Source organism: Hyla sarda, chromosome 1, assembly GCF_029499605.1.
Source record: "Hyla sarda isolate aHylSar1 chromosome 1, aHylSar1.hap1, whole genome shotgun sequence".
Taxonomy (NCBI): domain Eukaryota; kingdom Metazoa; phylum Chordata; class Amphibia; order Anura; family Hylidae; genus Hyla; species Hyla sarda.
Window position 1 is genome coordinate 495899637 of NC_079189.1, and position 18094 is coordinate 495917730.

The window sequence follows — 18094 nt, forward strand, 5'->3', positions numbered from 1 at the left end:
TCTCAAACTTATCCCCTATCCTTAGGATAGGGGATAAGTTTTTCACCACTGGACTACCCCTTTAACGATCAACCTACTTCTATCTAATGTGTGTGGCCATATATAAAGGTATATTGAAAAACATAAAAGCAGGTCGTAGGGACAGTCCACGCCAAGCAGCAGTATAAGTGCCCATTCACACTACACATTTTCAGAGTGGATTTCCCCTTGGAAAATACAGTGCAGCAGGGTTGTTCTCATTGCAATTCTGCTGCACCATTCCTAATTCCCATAGTCTCTAGATTCAAGAAATACACCCTGGTGTGGATCTTTACCATGGTTCCATAAAGCAGACTGTTTACATTCACTGGGGCAAAAAACGTATTCAATCACACGTTTGCATGTTCATTCTTTCGGCGAACACCGGAAACAGAATTTCTGTGGCGAAAACATCTGCCGCGGAAATTCCACTGTGTGCAAAGTGCAATTGGACTGTGAAAACAATGGGAATCTGCTGCAACACAATTTCTGAGTGGAATTTTTACACCATATTCTGCTCGGAAATTCAGTCATGTGAACATGGCCTTAGAGTTCTGTTCTTTCACTGCTCTCCATATCACTTACTGATCTCTATTACTGTTATAGTACAAGAACTGAAGTAGAACTGTATATAGACACTGGACAAGGCTTTTATTTTATTTTTTTTTTAACTTCTAACTAAAAATATACTGTGTGTTCCGAATATTGCTGAGCACTTTTTTTTCCCCTCTTCTCTTCATTTGCTATTGGTAATAAAGGGATTCTCCGCTAAAAAAATCTTATCCCCTTATCCACAGAAGCTTGAAGCTTCCACGTTCGTGGCATCTCGCCACGCCCCTTCCATTCATGTCTATGGGAGGGAGTGTGCCGGCTAGTACATAGCAGTCATGCCTCCTCCCATAAACATGAATGGAGGGGGCGTGTTGGCCATGTTTGCCAGTCATCAGGCACGGAGCGGAGTTCTTTGGATAGGGGATAAGAGGTCCCCCTTTAAGTGACTTCCATAAGGCATCATGATGAACACTTGGTAACAATCTTCCATTTTTTTTGGCCACTACAGGAGAAGCTTACAAAGGGCATCAGCTATCTTATCAGCAAAGAAAGTCAAGTGAAGACCCAGATATCAGAACTGGAGATTTTAATCAGAAGAACTGAGGTATAGCAGTCTGTGTAATAAATGGGTTTATTAAAGGATTTTCTGGGATTATACAATTTATGTAATTTAAATATATTTTTTAGTGTCTTCTTAATCCCTTAACGAAAAAGGACATCAATTTACATCCTGGTGCGACGGTACTTAGCACACCAGGATGTATATTTACGTCCTGTACATGACTGTGAGCATCGGAGCGATGCTTGGATCATGCAGGGCTGGTCCCGGCTGCTGATTACAGCCAGGGACCCGCCGTTAATGGCCGACCTCCGCGAACGCGCAGATGTTTGCCATTAATCCCTCAGATGCTGTGATCAATACAGATCACGGTATCTGCGGCAGTGTGGTCAGAAATATGGATGATCGGCCGCAGCGATCCGATCATCCATAACAGCGGATGGAGATCCCCTCACCTGTCTCTGCCGCCATCCACGTGTCTTCTGCCGAGATCGAACAGACCAGAACAGAAGATGACCGATAACACTGATCAGTGCTATGTCCTATCATTGCTCGAATGATTGCTATAAAAGCTAAAAATATGTGACAAATTCCCCCCCCCCTTTCCCTATTTTAACCCAATAAAGTGGTAAAAAAAAAAAAAAAAAAGTATTGCCGCGTGCGTAAATATCCGAACTATTAAAATATAAGGTTATCGATCCCGTACGGTGAACGGCATGAACATAAAAAATTTAATTTAAAAAAGCGCAAAATTGCTGCTTTTTTCACATTTTATTCAAAAAATTTTATAAAAGTTTTATATACACACATGTGGTATCAGTAAAAAGTACAGTCATGGTGCAAAAAATGAGCCCTCATATCACCGCTTATACAGAAAAATGAAAAAGTTATAGGTCCTCAAAATAGAGAGATTTTAAACATACTAATTTGGTTAAAAAGTTTGCGTTTTATTTTAGCGTAAAAATAGAAAAAGTGTGTTCTTTATTCTGTGGGTCAATACAATTAACATGATACCCATGAGTACATTTCATTTTTACCGTAAATTGTACGGCGTGAAAACGAAACCTTCCAAAATTAGCAAAATTGTGGTTTTCTCTTTAATTTCCCGACACAAATAGTATTTTTGGGTTGCGCCATACATTTTTATGGTAAAGTGAGTTATGTCATTACGCAGGACAACTGGTCGCGCAAATAACAAGCCCTCATACTGGTCTGTGGATGAAAATATAAGAGTTATGATTTTTAGTAGAAAGGAGAAAAAAAACGAAAATGCAAAAATAAAATTGTCCTGGTCCTTAAGGTGAAAATGGGCTTCGTCCTTAAGGGGTTAAAGGGGTACTCCGGTGGAAAACCTTTTTTTTTTTTTTTAAACTGGTGCCAGAAAGTTTTCAACAGATTTGTAAATTACTTCTATTTAAAAACCTTAATCCTTCCAGTACTTATCAGCTACTGTATGCTACACAGGAAGTTCTTTTCTCTCTGAATTTCTTTTCTGTCTGACCACAGTCCATTTTAGGAACTGTCCAGAGTAGGAGAAAATCCCCATAGAAAACCTATGCTGCTCTGGACAGAGGTGTCAGCAGAGAGAACTGTGGTCGTGACAGAAAAGAGATCCAAAAAAAAAAAGAAGAATTTCCTCTGTAGTATTCAGCAGCTAATAAGTACTGGAAAGATTAAGATTTTTTCAATAGAAGTAATTTACAAATCTGTATAACTTTATGGCACCAGTTAATGACATTAAGCTTGTGCTGTTTTCTATACAGAGCTTTATCCTGTATGGTAAGGTCATTCACACTGCCATTGAGTCTGGCCTGTCCCGTGCCATACAAGGAAATCCGAAGTTTGCACAACTGACCCCGCTGGGTCCTGACTGATCACATTGACTTGAATGGGGTCTGTGGGGTGTCTGGTAATGAGCGGAGAAAAAAAGATTGGATGTTTACTGCTAAACTCCCATCCTTTCAACTGGTTGAACGGCGAAGCTCAATGGAAGTGTGAAACTAGCCTAAAATATACAGTGGTCCCTCACATACCATGGTAATTCGTTCCAAACGACCCATCGTTTGTCGAATCCATCGTATGTTGAGGGATTCTTGCAATGTAATTAGTGCATTTAATACTCACCTGTCCCCGCCGCTCCGGACCGCGTCCTCACCGCTCCCGATGCTGTCCCAGGGGCTCCCGATGCTGTCCCGCTGCTCCGGCGTCTTCTTCGGGATCCTCCAGTTTCTTCCGCATCTTCTCCGATGTCCCGGCCTCACTTTCTGGTGACGTTATGTTTGTGCGCTGGGAGGGCGTGCGCAGCGGCGTAATAACGATGCCGGAAAGCGAGGCCCGGATGCCGGAGAAGATACAGAAAACGCCGGAGGATCGTGAAGTGGACCCGGAGCAGCGGGGATAGGTAAGTGATCCGGTCCGGGATGCTTAAACTATCAGACAGCAGCTTAAGCATTTTGCGCTGTCGGATAGAAGTTAATGCGATGGCCCCGACATATAAAAGCATCGTATGCCGATTTGATCATATGTCGGGGCCATCGCATGTCTGGGGGTTACTGTATATGGTCATTGGTGATAGTGGTTGGATTGACGCTGGTGTGGGCCCCTTGTAGATGGAACATTACAGCTCCCAGGGTTTGCCACTGAACATGCTCAGCTGGGTCATGTGTAATTCCTATTTTTGAACAGTACTGCACTCTTTAGGACAGTGTTTCCCCAACCAGGGTGCCTCCAGCTGTTGCAAAACTACAACACCCAGGATGCCCGGACAGCCTTTGGCTGTCTGGGCATCCTGGGAGTTGTAGTTTTGCAACAGCTGGAGGTACCCTGGTTGGGGAAACACTGCTATAGGATAAATCTGTAGTGCCCAGCTAGCTAATGTACATTTTGTTTTTCTACAGTGCTCATATTTGTGTGTATTTTATTTATATTCTCACGTTTTAAAATATTTTTTTTGTTCTACAATCCTCCTTTCTTTCAGAGCAACGGAGACCGAGCTGTCGAAGAGGCGACGTACAACTTTGACAAACTACTAAATATCCTGGAAGAGCGGAAATCGATTGTGCTGCAGTCTATAAAGAGTTCCCAATCTACAAGACTAGAGAAACTGCAGAGTCAGCTGGAGGAATATCAGGGGCTGCTGGAGAACAATGGTCTGGTGGGATATGCACAAGAAGTCTTGAAGGAAACCGATCATTCTTGTTTTGTACAAACTGCAAAGCAGCTACATACCAGGTGTTTTTTCCTATTACTTCTTATATGAAGTTTAATTTTGTATTACAGCAGCTGACTAAAACTATATACCCTGTATTTATAGACGTCCAATAGTACAGTGCTGTTTTGCCAGGAGTACAGCTAGTTACCCATAAGGCTAGGTTTCCACACAGGTTTTCTTCTGCCTTCCTTTAAAAAGATTTCCAAAAAAGGCAGGAAATAACCTGTGTGAAAACCTAGTCTAATGCTAATAAACTAATGCGTGTGTGTATGTGTGTGTGTATATATGTATATGTGTGTGTGTATGTATGTGTATATATATATATATATGTGTGTGTATATATATATATATATATATATATATATATATATATATATATATATATATATATATATATATATATATATATATATATATATATATATATATATACTTACAGTGGTCCCTCAACATACAATGGTAATTCGTTCCAAACGACCCATCGTTTGTCGAATCCATTGTATGTTGAGGGATCCGTGCAATGTAAAGTATAGGAAGTTATACTCACCTGTCCCCACCGCTCCGGACCAGGTCCTCACCGCTCCAGATGCTGTCCAAGGGGCTCCCGATGCTGTCCCGCTGCTCCGGTGTCTTCTTCGCGATCCTCCGGCTGCTTCCGCATCTTCTGCAGGGTCCGGGCCTCGCTTTCTGGTGACGTTATTACGTTGCGGCGCCGGCACGGCGTGCGTAGTGATGTAATAACGATGCCAGAAAGCGAGGCCCGGACCCTGGAGAAGATGCGCAAGACACTGCAGGATTGTGAAGTGGACCCGGAGCATCGGGAATAGGTAAGCGAACCTGCCAGGGATGCTTAAACTGCTATCCGACAGCAGCTTAAGCATTTTGCGCTGTCGGATAGCAGTTAATGCGATGGCCCTGACATATAAAAGCATTGTATGTCGATGCTGACCTCGACATGCGATGGCCTCTGAGAGGCCATCGTATGTCGATTTTATCATATGTCGGGGCCATCGCAGGGTTACTGTGTGTGTGTGTGTATATATTATTAATTACACTTTTTTCCTTTTTTTTTCCCCTACAATTTTAATGGTCTGTGCTGTATACAGTTACTATTACTATGAATAACTTTTTAGTGACTGACCAGTTTAAACGGGTATTCCAGGATCAACTGGAACCAGAAAGTTAAACAGATTTGTAAATTACTTCTATTAAAAAAAAAATCTTAATCCTTCCAATATCAGCTGCTGAAGTTGAGTTGTTCTTTTCTGTCTGACAACAGTGCACTCTGCGGACACCTCTGTCTGGCTCAGGAACTGTCGGAAGCATAAGAGGTTTGCTTTAGGGATTTGCTTCTACTCTGGACAGTTCCCGAGACAGGTGTCATCAGAGAGAACTAAGACAGAAAATAACTCAATTTCAGCAGCTGATAAGCACTGGAAGGATTAAGATGTTTTAATAGAAGTACTTTACAAATCTGTAACTTTCTGGAGCCAGTGGATATAGAAAAGAGAGGTGTTTATTTATTTTTTATTTTTTCCTGGAAATAGTAGTATTTCAATTCTCCCTTTAGGGTACCCAGGGCACACACATTTCTTTAATCACAATTCCCTGTAGGGTATGAAAACTCCTCCAGGACTAGACCCTTATAGCTAGGGTATCCCCTTTAAAATATAATATAGCTTTTATTTTTACTTCTTAAAAGAATCCTAAATTCAAAACATAAGTGTAAATAATATAAAGTGTGTATTAAAAACACAGCCTTTAAGTTGGTTATATTTCCTTCTGCACCTCTAATATAAGAACCTATCATAGTGATTTATCCCATATCACCATCTCTTTCGGGTAAAGTATATTGTAAAGGGTCCCTATCATAGGATCCCTATTAAGGGACCCTTTACAATATAATTCCACTGGCTCCAGAAAGTTAAACAGATTTGTAAATTTACTTCAATTAAAAAATCTTAATCCTTCTAATAATCAGCTGCTGAAGTTGAGTTGTTCTTTTCTGTCAGGCAACAGTGCTCTCTGCTGACATCTCTGCTTGTCTTGGGAACTGCAGAGTAGAAGAGGTTTGCTCAACTTCAGCAGCTCATAAGTACTGAAAGGATTAAGATTTTTTTTAATACAAGTAATTTACAAATCTAAAGAAAGGGGAAAAAAGGGTGCAAGTGCAGCTCACAATTAGTGTGTAAACACTGCCTGAGGTCAACAGGGCATGCAACTATACCACAGTTGCAAAAAATAATAAAATATGTGCAAAAAAAAATATATTGCCCGGACCTTCCAAGGTAGTGTAATTTAATTATATGAACAATAGGAAACTGGGTCGTACTCCAATAATAATTCAATGGTTATTTATTTAAAATGTATAGTGCATTATTCCTCACAGGGCCCTTGTGAGAAGAAACACATATAATGGATATACAAAATTAGATATATAAAATTAAAATATAGAAATATTATAAAAATGTATCACTGGCATATAGAATAGCTCTATGTAGATGAATTCATATATCGTCTTTAGAGTATTGTAAAGGTATAAATGTCCTTTTGTATGATAATTATAAGTCAAAGTAGATACTCTGTTACCGGTCCTGAGTGATGTGGCTGTGTCAGCTCCCGTGCCCGGATGGCGGTCAACGGTCCTAGATGGTGCTGTGGCTTTATCTTTCAAGATCCAGGTGTTATGCGGTAATGGTCGTCCCAGGCTAGTGGCACTAGCCTGGGACGACCATTACCGCATAACACCTGGATCTTGAAAGATAAAGCCACAGCACCATCTAGGACCGTTGACCGCCATCCGGGCACGGGAGCTGACACAGCCACATCACTCAGGACCGGTAACAGAGTATCTACTTTGACTTATAATTATCATACAAAAGGACATTTATACCTTTACAATACTCTAAAGACGATATATGAATTCATCTACATAGAGCTATTCTATATGCCAGTGATACATTTTTATAATATTTCTATATTTTAATTTTATATATCTAATTTTGTATATCCATTATATGTGTTTCTTCTCACAAGGGCCCTGTGAGGAATAATGCACTATACATTTTAAATAAATAACCATTGAATTATTATTGGAGTACGACCCAGTTTCCTATTGTTCATATAATTAAATTACACTACCTTGGAAGGTCCGGGCCATATATTTTTTTTGCACATAATTTACAAATCTGTTATATATATATATATATATATATATATATATATATATATATATATATATATATATATATATATATATATATATATATATATATATATATATATATATATATATATATATATATATATATATATATATATATATATATATATATATATATATATATATATATATATATATATATATATATATATTATAATATATTTTAATTAATAATAATATAATATAATATAATAAATAATAATATAATTTATAATATAATATATTTTAATAAATAATAATATAATTTATAATATAATATATTTTAATTAATAATAATATAATATAATATAATAAATAATAATATAATTTATAATATAATATATTTTAATAAATAATAATATAATTTATAATATAATATATTTTAATTAATAATAATATAATATAATATAATATAATATAAATAATATAATATAAATAATATAATATAATATAATATAAATAATATAATATAAATAATATAATATAAATAATAATAATATAAATAATAATAATATAAATAATAATAATATAAATAATAATAATATAATATAATATAATATAAATAATATAATATTAATAATATAATATAATATAATATAATATATTTTAATTATACACACATTTCCTGGATAACCCCTTTTTTAAAAAAAATGCCCTTCCATAATACCTCTTCTGTGGCCTTTGTTGTCTCCTAAATATTTTTTCTTGCTTTCAGCACAGACTACAACTCCCAGCAGTCAGCGCAGCTCTGTGTAATGGCTGCCAGCATGTGCATGCTGTGTAGTTGTATACACACTGTACAGGTCTTTTCTTTCAGACAATTCTCCTCCCTCCAGCAGGAAAAGAGCAGCATTATGTGCTGAGGAGACTGAGAATCTTGACAGCTGAAAGAGGGAAACTGCTATAATATAGTTAATGAATAATTTTTAGACATAGGTTGGTGAGAGGGAAAGGATTGGCTATGGGATTAGTTCCCTGAATTACCCCTTTAACATAATCTGCAGGGAAACCCACAGACATCCATATTATTTTTGTGTGGTGTATATACCTATATTCCTTCAGTTTGTTTGTAGATTTGCTGCAAAATTAGACCTTTTTTATATAGTGTGTAAAAATACATAATCTGGATTTGTTTGACAGGATTCAGAAAGCCACGGAGTCCTTGAAAACCTTCCACCCAGTTGCAGATTCCAGCTTTGAAGACTATTATATTGATGTGTCTAAGGAGGAAAGTTTATTGAGTGACTTGTCCTTCTCTAAAGGTAATACTTGCATGTTTAAGAATATTTTTCCACTGACACTTGCGTCTGTAATTTTAAATGCCAAAACATTTTATCTTGCATGTCTATGGCTTTCGCCATATGATTAAGCATCCCCCCTGTCACTTCACTGTGTGAGATTCTAGCAATCTGCTGTGATAGCTAGTTGGAAAATCTGGAAATGTAAATGTTTGAAATTGAGGTATAGAGATACTTAACCTCTTAACAACGCAGGACGTAAATGTATGTCCTGGTGAGCTGGTACTTAACGCACCAGGACGTACATTAGCATTCCTGGTTGATAGTAGCCAGGGACCCGCCCGTAATGGCGAACATCCGCCATTATGGCGGACATCAGATGCCGTGATCAATACAGATCATGGTACTTTAAATGGATGATCGGATCGCCAGCAGCGCTGCCGTGGTGATCCAATCATCCAGCATGGCGGCCGGAGGTCCCCTCACCTTGCTCCGGCTGTCTCCCGGGGTCTTCTGCTCTGGTCTGCGATCGAGCAGACCAGAGCAGAAGATGACCGATAATACTGATCAGTGCTATTCCCTATGCATAGCACTGAACTGTATTAGCAATCGAATGGGGACTATTAAAGTGTGAAAATAAAAGTAAAAAAAGTTAAAAATATTTGAAAAACCCCCTCCTCCAATAAAAACGTAAATTGTCCCATTTTCCCTATTTCACACCCCCCCCCCCCCCCCAAAAAAAAAAAAAAAAAAAGAAAAAAATTTGATATACATATTTGGTATTGCCGTGTGCGTAAATATCCCAACTATTAAAATAAAATGTTAATGATACCGTACAGTGAACGGCGTGAACGTTAAAAAAAAAAGCTGCTTTTTTTTTATAACATTTTATTCAAAAAAAATTAATAAAGTATTAAAAGTTTTATATAAGCAAATATGGTAACAATAAAGTACAGATCACGGCGCAAAAAATGAGCCCTCATACCGCCGCTTATACGGAAAAATTAAAGTTATAGGTCTTCAAAATAGGGGGATTTTAAACGTACTAATTTGGTTAAACAGTTTGCGATTTTATTTTTTTTTTTTTTTTTTTTTAGTGCAATAGTAATAGAAAAGTATGTTATCATTGGTATCATTTTAATCGTATTGACCCAAAGAATAAAGAACACATCTCATTTTTACCGTAAATTGTACGGCGTGAAAATGAAACCTTCCAAAATTTGCAAAATTTCGGTTTTCTTTTTTTAATTTCCCTACACAAATAGTAGATTTTTGTTTGCGCCATACATTTTATGGTAAAGTGAGTGATGGCATTACAACGGACAACTGGTCCCGCAAAAAACAAGCCCTCATACTAGTCTGTGGATGAAAATTATAAAAGAGTTATGATTTTTTGAATGGGAGGAGGAAAAAACGAAAACTTAAAAATAAAATTGTCTGTGTCCTTAAGGCCCAAATGGGCTGAGTCCTTAAGGGGTTAAACAACCACTTTAATGGTCTATTCACACGTACAGTATACTGTGCAGATTTGATGCACAGGATTCTCTGGTGCAGATTTCAATGTAAACTAAATGACTGAACACAACTTGGAATCCTGCGCATCACATCTGCGCAGTGTACTATATGTGTGAATAGACCCTAAGGGTAGGTTTTATTGTTGGTCTTCTCTGTGGGGACACATTTAATGGACAATTGCAACATGATTCTGACTGTAATGGGACTAGTTTTAATGACAAAGTTGTGCAGCCGTTGGCCACTGTGGTCAACATGCATTAAAAAATCACAGAAAAGAGGCCATACTTATTGGTTAATGATAAAAGGTCAGGTTAGACACCTATTCGCATTATGATGCAGATCAGCCTCAATACTATATAAGGGTACGTTCAGACAAGCGGATCAGTATCTTATTTTATGCTGTGGATCCGCCCCCGAAAGACCCCTACATGGTGCCTCAGATGTGCCTGCACGGAGCGGCAATATGCTGCTATGAGCAGACACATTGCGATGTGCGAGTCACCGCGCACATGCGGAGTATACCCACACACCGCGGCTGCCCTCTGCCTAGCTCAGGGACCAGGTGGGAGAGCGTCCGTGATGTGTGAGAGTACACCGTGCATGCATGGCGACTCACATATTGTAGCAGTATGTCTGCTCCTTCGGCGGCAAATCCACAGCATAAAATACGCTGTGGATCCGCTCGTCTTAACGTACCCTTAAGAGGTTGCACAGGTGCACATTACTGATGAACAACCACTCTCACACCTACTATTCATCAGAAGGGTAGCTGCTTAGTATTAAAGTTGCACACAGATAAGACATACACAGGGTGCTAGTGACATGATAGCATGTTGTGTACCGTGCTGGCTTTCAAGACGTTTGGCATTTGCCAGAGAACACAGATTGGCAAATTCGCCGCTGGCGCCCTGTGCTCTTCACAGATAAAAGCAGGTTCACACTGAGCACATGTGACAGACGTGACAGTCTGAAGACGCTGTGGAGAACGTTCTGCTGCTTGAAACATCCTCCAGCATGACCAGTTTGGCATGTAATGGCATTTCTTTGGGGGGGCCGTACAGCCCTCCATGTGCCTGCCAGAGGTAGCCTGACTGCCATTAGGTACAGAGATGAGATCCTCAGACCCCTGGTGAGACCATATGCTGGTGCGGTTGGCCCTGGGTTCTTCCTAATGCAAGACAATGCTAGACCTCATGTGGCTGCAGTGTGTCAGCAGTTCATGCAAGAGGAAGGCATTGATGCTATGGACTGGCCCGCCCGTTCCATGGACCTGAATCCGATAGAGCACATCTGGGACATCATGTCTCGCTCCATCCACCAATGCCACCTTGCACCACAGACTGTCCTGGAGTTGGCAGATGCTTTATTCCAGGTCTGGGAGGACATCCCTCAGGAGACCATCCGCCACCTCATCAGGATCATGCCCAGACATTTATAGGGAGGTCATACGGGTATGTAGAGGCCACACACACTACTGAGCCTCATTTTGACTTGTTTCAAGGACATTACATCAAAGTTGGATCAGCCTGTAGTGGGGTTTTCATACAATAAGTTCATTCATTCAGATCTAGGATGTGTTATCTTAGTGTTCCCTTTTATTTTATTTTTTTTGAGCAGTGTATATACAAGACATAATATACATAAGGTATTTGTTGATATTTTGGTCAAAAATTAGTTTAAAAAAAAATGTTTTTATTACACATTAATAAAATTTGTCTTCATTTACTCAGCTCTAGATGTACCTGAAATTAATATGGATGAGAGCAAGGTATATAACAACGCTAAGATCTGTTGGAATCAGCCGAACGATTCAGGTCTTGCAGATAGCTATATTCTAGAGTACAGGAAGCTGGACAAAAATGAAGATCCTTCATGGAATGAAATCGAAGCGTCAAGTACAAGTAAAATCATCTCTGATTTAGACCTCAACAGCTCCTACAGTTTCCGGGTGCAGGGCCTTAAGGGCTCTATGTGCTCCCCTCACAGCAAAGAAATCATCCTCCAGACACCACCTGCTCCAGGTAAACCATGTGAATACTTTTCAAAGCATTGCAGCCTTAACGTCACACCACACCACCTCAATGCAAGTCTATGGGAGGGGGCGTGGCGGCCGCCACGCCCCCTCCCATAGACTTTCATTGAGGGGTGTGGCATTGTCACTAGGGGGCGTGACCGACTCCCGCAGCGCGCACAAAGCGTTCGAAACTAAATGTTCCGAGAGCTGGCCAGTTGGAATACCCCTTTATGCTGACTTTACATAAGTTGTGCTCTCTGGGTATCCTCCGGAAATCTCCTGCTCAAATACCACTTCTATTAGCTAGAGCATAGTCACCAACAGTGGTTCCTTTGCAGGTGAACATGCCTTATCCATGATTTATTTGATACATATTCATTTCAATGGCCAGTATGTAATATTACAATGTGTAGCCAGCCACAGCTTTCCTTGACAATATATCAGTTGTAACCTGTGGGTATCAAATGCTAAAACCTAGGATGATCAGCTGATCAATGTGCTGTCGGCAGCTGAAACAGACAAGCCCATCGTATGCAGTGGTTAAATGATATTGAAAACGGCAATTACCAATTTTGATGCCTCTAGCTTTCGTGGGGTCACTTTTTATGACATGCATTGTTTTTTTTAATTTATTTATAGTTACATAGTTAGTACGGTCGAAAAAAGACATATGTCAATCAAGTTCAACCAGGGAATTGAAGGGTAGGGGTGTGGCGCAATATTGGGGAAGGGATGGGATTTTATATTTCTTCATAAGCATTAATGTTATTGTGTTCCAGGAATGTATCTAATCCTGTTTTAAAGCTGTTAATTTTTCCTGCTGTGACTATTTCCTGAGGTAGACTGTTCCATAAGTTCACAGTTCTCATGGTAAAGAAGGCGTGTAGACTAAACCTTTTCTTCTCCAGACGGAGGGAGTGCCCTCTCGTCCTTTGGGGGGGTTTAACCTGGAACAGTTTTTCTCCATATTTTTTGTATGGGCCATTAATATACTTATATACGTTTATCATATCCCCCCTTAAACGTCTCTTCTCAAGACTTATTAAAAATTTTTTCCAATCATTGTCTTACACACTTTAATTTTGTCTTCAAATCAAACTAGCAATATAATTGGCTTTTTCTCAGCCGTTTAGAGAGCATGCCCACTGCATCTGTAACGCCTACAACAATGTCTGGCTGCAGGTTTTTTTTTATGCACCTTTTTAAGGCCAAAGCCAAGAATAGATCATAAATAAAAGAAAAAAAGTTTGTTTAATCTATTTATTTGTAACCCGTATCTGGTTATGTGACCGGACCTAAAACTGTAGTATACTACAGTTTTAGGTCCGGTCAGGAAACCGCATACGGGTCAAAAATGAGCCGACCAGAGTTAGGGTTTGACTCCGGTCGGCTCATTAAAGTAAATGGATTTGAGCGCTGGTCCGGCTGGGTTACGAGAGCGCACGGTTTTCCCCTCCCCCAGCCGGATCCGGCAACCGTAGGCTGAAAACGAAGTGTGAATGCAGCCTTAGGCTGGGTTCACACTACGTTTTCTCCCATACGGGAGCGCATACGGCAGGGGGGAGCTAAAACCTCGCGCTCCTGTATGCCTTCGTATGCGCTCCCGTATGTCATTCATTTCAATGAGCCAGCCGGAGTGAAACGTTCGGTCCGGTCGGCTCATTTTTGCGCCGTATGTGCTTTTACAACCGGACCTAAAACTGTGGTCAACCACGGTTTTAGGTCCGGTTGTAAAAGCGCATACGGCGCAAAAATGAGCCGACCGGACCGAACGTTTCACTCCGGTCGGCTCATTGAAATGAATGACATACGGGAGCGCATACGGTGACATACGGGAGCGCGAGGTTTTAGCTCCCCCCTGCCGTATGCGCTCCCGTATGGTAGAAAACGAAGTGTGAAAGCAGCCTAAGTCATAATTATTTTGTCTAATCCTTTTGAGAACGTGATTTCACTTTATTTTTTTATTTTTATTTTGCAGTTTTTAGTTTTCTGTTTGACGAGAAGTGTGGATTCAACAAGGAGCGCCTTATGCTTAATGACAAGCGGAACACTGTGGAAAGCGTAGCTGGCCATCCCCTGCTGCTCGGAGCAGAACGTGTACAAGTTGGGTGTTACATGTGCCTTGACTACATCATTGGTGATACCGGGATCACTAGGGGCAAGCATTTCTGGGCTTTCTCCGTGGAGTCCTACTCGTACATGGTGAAAGTCGGAGTTGCATCAGATATCAAGCTTCAAGAATGGCTGCATAACCCCCGTGACATTAGTAGTCCCAGGTAATGTGAAACAAATGAGTTTGTGAATGGATATTATTGTTAGAATCAGTTTGAAAGGTGTTTATATAGGATCCATGGAGTTGTTTTATTGATTCTAAAATGTTTCAGAGGGCCCATAGAAACTAGTGTGTAAAATAGATAGAATTCCGAATCTAGGCCGCCCCCTTAAACATGACATCTACTTATGTGTGATTGAATGTGATAAAATATTTTAAGCTTGCTTCTAGCAAAACACATTAATTTGTTTAAACAGAAGAACAGAAGCCGAGCTCCTAGCAACACATCTTAGTGCGTTAGGAGTCGGTCCCACCCTGGGGGGATTCCTCAGCCTGCTCCGACTAATGGTGTAAAAGGAGAATTTGCTGAGAAATTAGTTTTCTGTTGATGAATTGTCCACCTGGAAGGCAGCCCGGTACACACACAGATCTGTCTATAGCGTGCACTCTTTATTAACCCTTAGTATGATGCAGCCTTTACCATCGCTGGCATACAGCAGAGTACATTTATGAGCACTGCCTCAGAAACATTCTGCCATAGTTACCAATCACAACGGATAGCTTTTATTTTTCAAGAACACTCTAAACAATGAAAGCTATGCTATGGTTAGTCGCTATGGGAGAGAAGGGATTTATTTAACGTAAAACCTCCCCAAGGACTCAACTATATTAAAGTGTACCTGTCATTACCAAAAACTTTTGATATAATGTAGAAAATAAAATTAAATATATATTTGTTATATACATTGGTTAAAAAAATGTGTGTGTCCCTGCAGCTATTGACTGTGTGTCTCTGTAAAGAGACCAAATACAGGAAATGTGGGTGTGACTTGCTATGGGCTCACATAGCAGGATGATTGACAAGCCAGGAGCCTGCACAGAGCCCTGCTTGTCCTGCGCTCACTTCCTGTATTTGTCTCCTAATAGAGATACAGTGGTCCCTCAAGTTACAATAGTAATTGGTTCCAGGACGACCATTGTATGTTGAAACCATTGTATGTTGAGCCCATAACTCTATGGAAACCTGGTAATTGGTTCTGAAGCCACCAAAATGTCATCCAAAAATAGGAAAAAGTGAGGATTAAAGAAAAATAAGTAGAGTACTAATGCAGATAAAGTAAGTCCTTACATATAAAAGCAAGAAATTGCTGCTGGAAGCTGTAAATCACTGTCTATGTCAGTGTTTCCCAACCAGGGTGCCTCCAGCTGTTGCAAAACTACAACTCCCAGCATGCCCGGACAGCCGTTGGCTGTCCGGGCATGCTGGGAGTTGTAGTTTTGCAACAGCTGGAGACACCCTGGTTGGGAAATAATGGTTTATGTAGAGGACAGGAGCTTCTTCAGGGTCCTATACAGTACACACAGTGTCCCAAATGGAGGCACCCTTACTTGGTGTCCAAAGGAACAGCTAACCCTGGCACAGGTATGGAGTATACAGAACTTGTAGTTCCTCCCTGTACCGTAGGGGGGCGCAACCAGACAGCCATTCAGTGCTTGTACTTCAGTAATACAGGTGATTTACCAGTAAAATGCCAATTCTGATTGGTCAGTTCCTCCAGTTGTGACACGTTTCACAGATCTGGACTGTCAGTACATTGTATGTTGAGTCTGGTTTCAAGTTACAATGGTTCAGAAAAGACCACTGTATGTTGAAACTATTGTATGTTTAGGCCATTGTAAGTTGATGGATCACTGTACACATGCAGTAGCTGCTGGGACAGCATTTTTTTTTCACCCAAAAATATATATATATTTTTTGTGTGACAAAATTATATAAAGTTTTTGCCAACGTCAGGTACACTTTAACTGTACTTTCTCAGGCACCTTTTTCCAGGGGTTATCTGGAGGAGTACTTATACATTTATAACTGTTAGGGCTGGGGAGGCAAATAAAACCTTGTGCTCCCTGCTGCAGGTCCCGGCTGTCACTGCTTCCCAAAGCATATAAAATGCTCCATAGCCAGTCACCAGTGATTGGCTTAGCAATGCTTTCCTGTGTATCAGAGCTGAGAATAGGAAGTACTGATAGAGGGATCGGCAACAGGCAAGCAGAAGGTTGTTTTTGTTTGTCTTTTGGTTGGTTGTTTCTCCAATTTCTCTGGAATACCCCTATAAGTACACGCTGTAACCACCACAAATACTTTTTAGAGGGGCACTTTCAAAAGGTATCCACTATCTGCAAGATGAGAATGTATCTGATCTTCAGAACGGGACCACAGTCTTCACCTGTTCTCCATGCATGGTCTATGGTAGCACCAGAGCAAAGTACAGAACGTATATATCACCGGTGCTCCCATAGACACTGCATAGTATACATGCCAACACTCCGCACCATGCGCAGAGCCTGAGTGCTCTATTCTGGAAATGGCAGTGGGGGACGATGTGGTTGGGGGAGGGGGGTGGTGGTCTTAGCGCATGGATAGGGGATAGGTTTTAAAGTACTGGAGTACCCCTTTAATAAAGGAAGCATACATAACCTTATGTGTTGCTGATATTTCTAGATATGATCAAGACAGCGGACACGACAGTGGAAGTGAAGACGTGGCCTTCGATTCATCGCAGCCTTTCACCTTAGCGACCATAGGAATGCGAAAGCTTTTTGTCCCCAAGGCATGTAACGTTTCCACCAGTTACGGGGAGCGCGTTCTCCCTCTTCCTAGCCGGATAGGAGTTTGTCTGGACTATGACAAAGGCAAGGTGGGATTCTACGACGCCATGAACATGAAATGTCTCTATGAGAGAGAAGTGGACTGCATCGGCACAATGTATCCAGCATTTGCGTTGATGGGCGGCGGAGCCATCCGCTTAGAGGAAGTCATTACAGCAAAACACTTGGATTATGTGTAACAGACGCCCGCTGTCACCCGTTTATTATGCGCCTGAATTCTCCAATACATTTCAATAAGTCCTCAGTGCGTTGTATGCACCTCATTCTGATCATTTTAGATGTCATTCCACTGTCTGTGTTTTAGCTGAAGGCCCCTGGAATAAGCCTTCAAACCTGGTATATATGTTTGTCTGAACGTCTGTCCCTTTAAAACGACTCTCCCCAAAGGGCTTCATTTTTTTTCTTCTTCTTTTTGGAATGAAATGGCATATTTTAATATCTGGAACGGTTCTAGATTATTTTAGGTGTATCAACAGGATTTTTGAGAAAAATGCTCTTAAAGGGAACCATTTTCAATGACCTGTAGCCAATATCACATTTATGGTGTAACATAGGTAAATTTTATTTTACATTGATTCACTGATGGGACATCGGTGGTACAATGACTGAATGTGTTTTTTTTTTTTTTTTTTTTTTTTGTGTGTGTATTTATTTGGCTGTTTTTAGGGTAGTGAGTTGCTACAACACCATTCACTAGAATGTTTCCTGCCGCACATTGTCATTGTTGTACGTGCTATTTATAATGCGTGAATGCCTTTTTTTATCAAGCGTTTAGAAATTGTAAGTCACTAAACACACTGGACACCGATCTTCTACCCTTCTTGCACACTAGGATATAGGATTCCA

General features: G+C 40.2%; 1 protein-coding gene across 2 annotated transcripts in view; it reads left to right on the plus strand.

Moving 5' to 3' along the window:
• Positions 1 to 17866, plus strand: part of TRIM36 (tripartite motif containing 36) — a 56888-nt gene extending 39022 nt beyond the window's left edge. For both annotated transcript variants that reach the window (XM_056537443.1, XM_056537444.1), the window contains 6 exons: positions 1079 to 1174; positions 4107 to 4360; positions 8683 to 8804; positions 12026 to 12316; positions 14288 to 14585; positions 17082 to 17866. In XM_056537443.1, coding sequence (XP_056393418.1) covers positions 1079 to 1174; positions 4107 to 4360; positions 8683 to 8804; positions 12026 to 12316; positions 14288 to 14585; positions 17082 to 17427 — 1407 coding nt within the window. In that variant the 3' untranslated portion in view covers positions 17428 to 17866. The remainder of the gene's footprint in view (positions 1 to 1078; positions 1175 to 4106; positions 4361 to 8682; positions 8805 to 12025; positions 12317 to 14287; positions 14586 to 17081) is intronic.
• Positions 17867 to 18094: the final 228 nt, after the last annotated feature.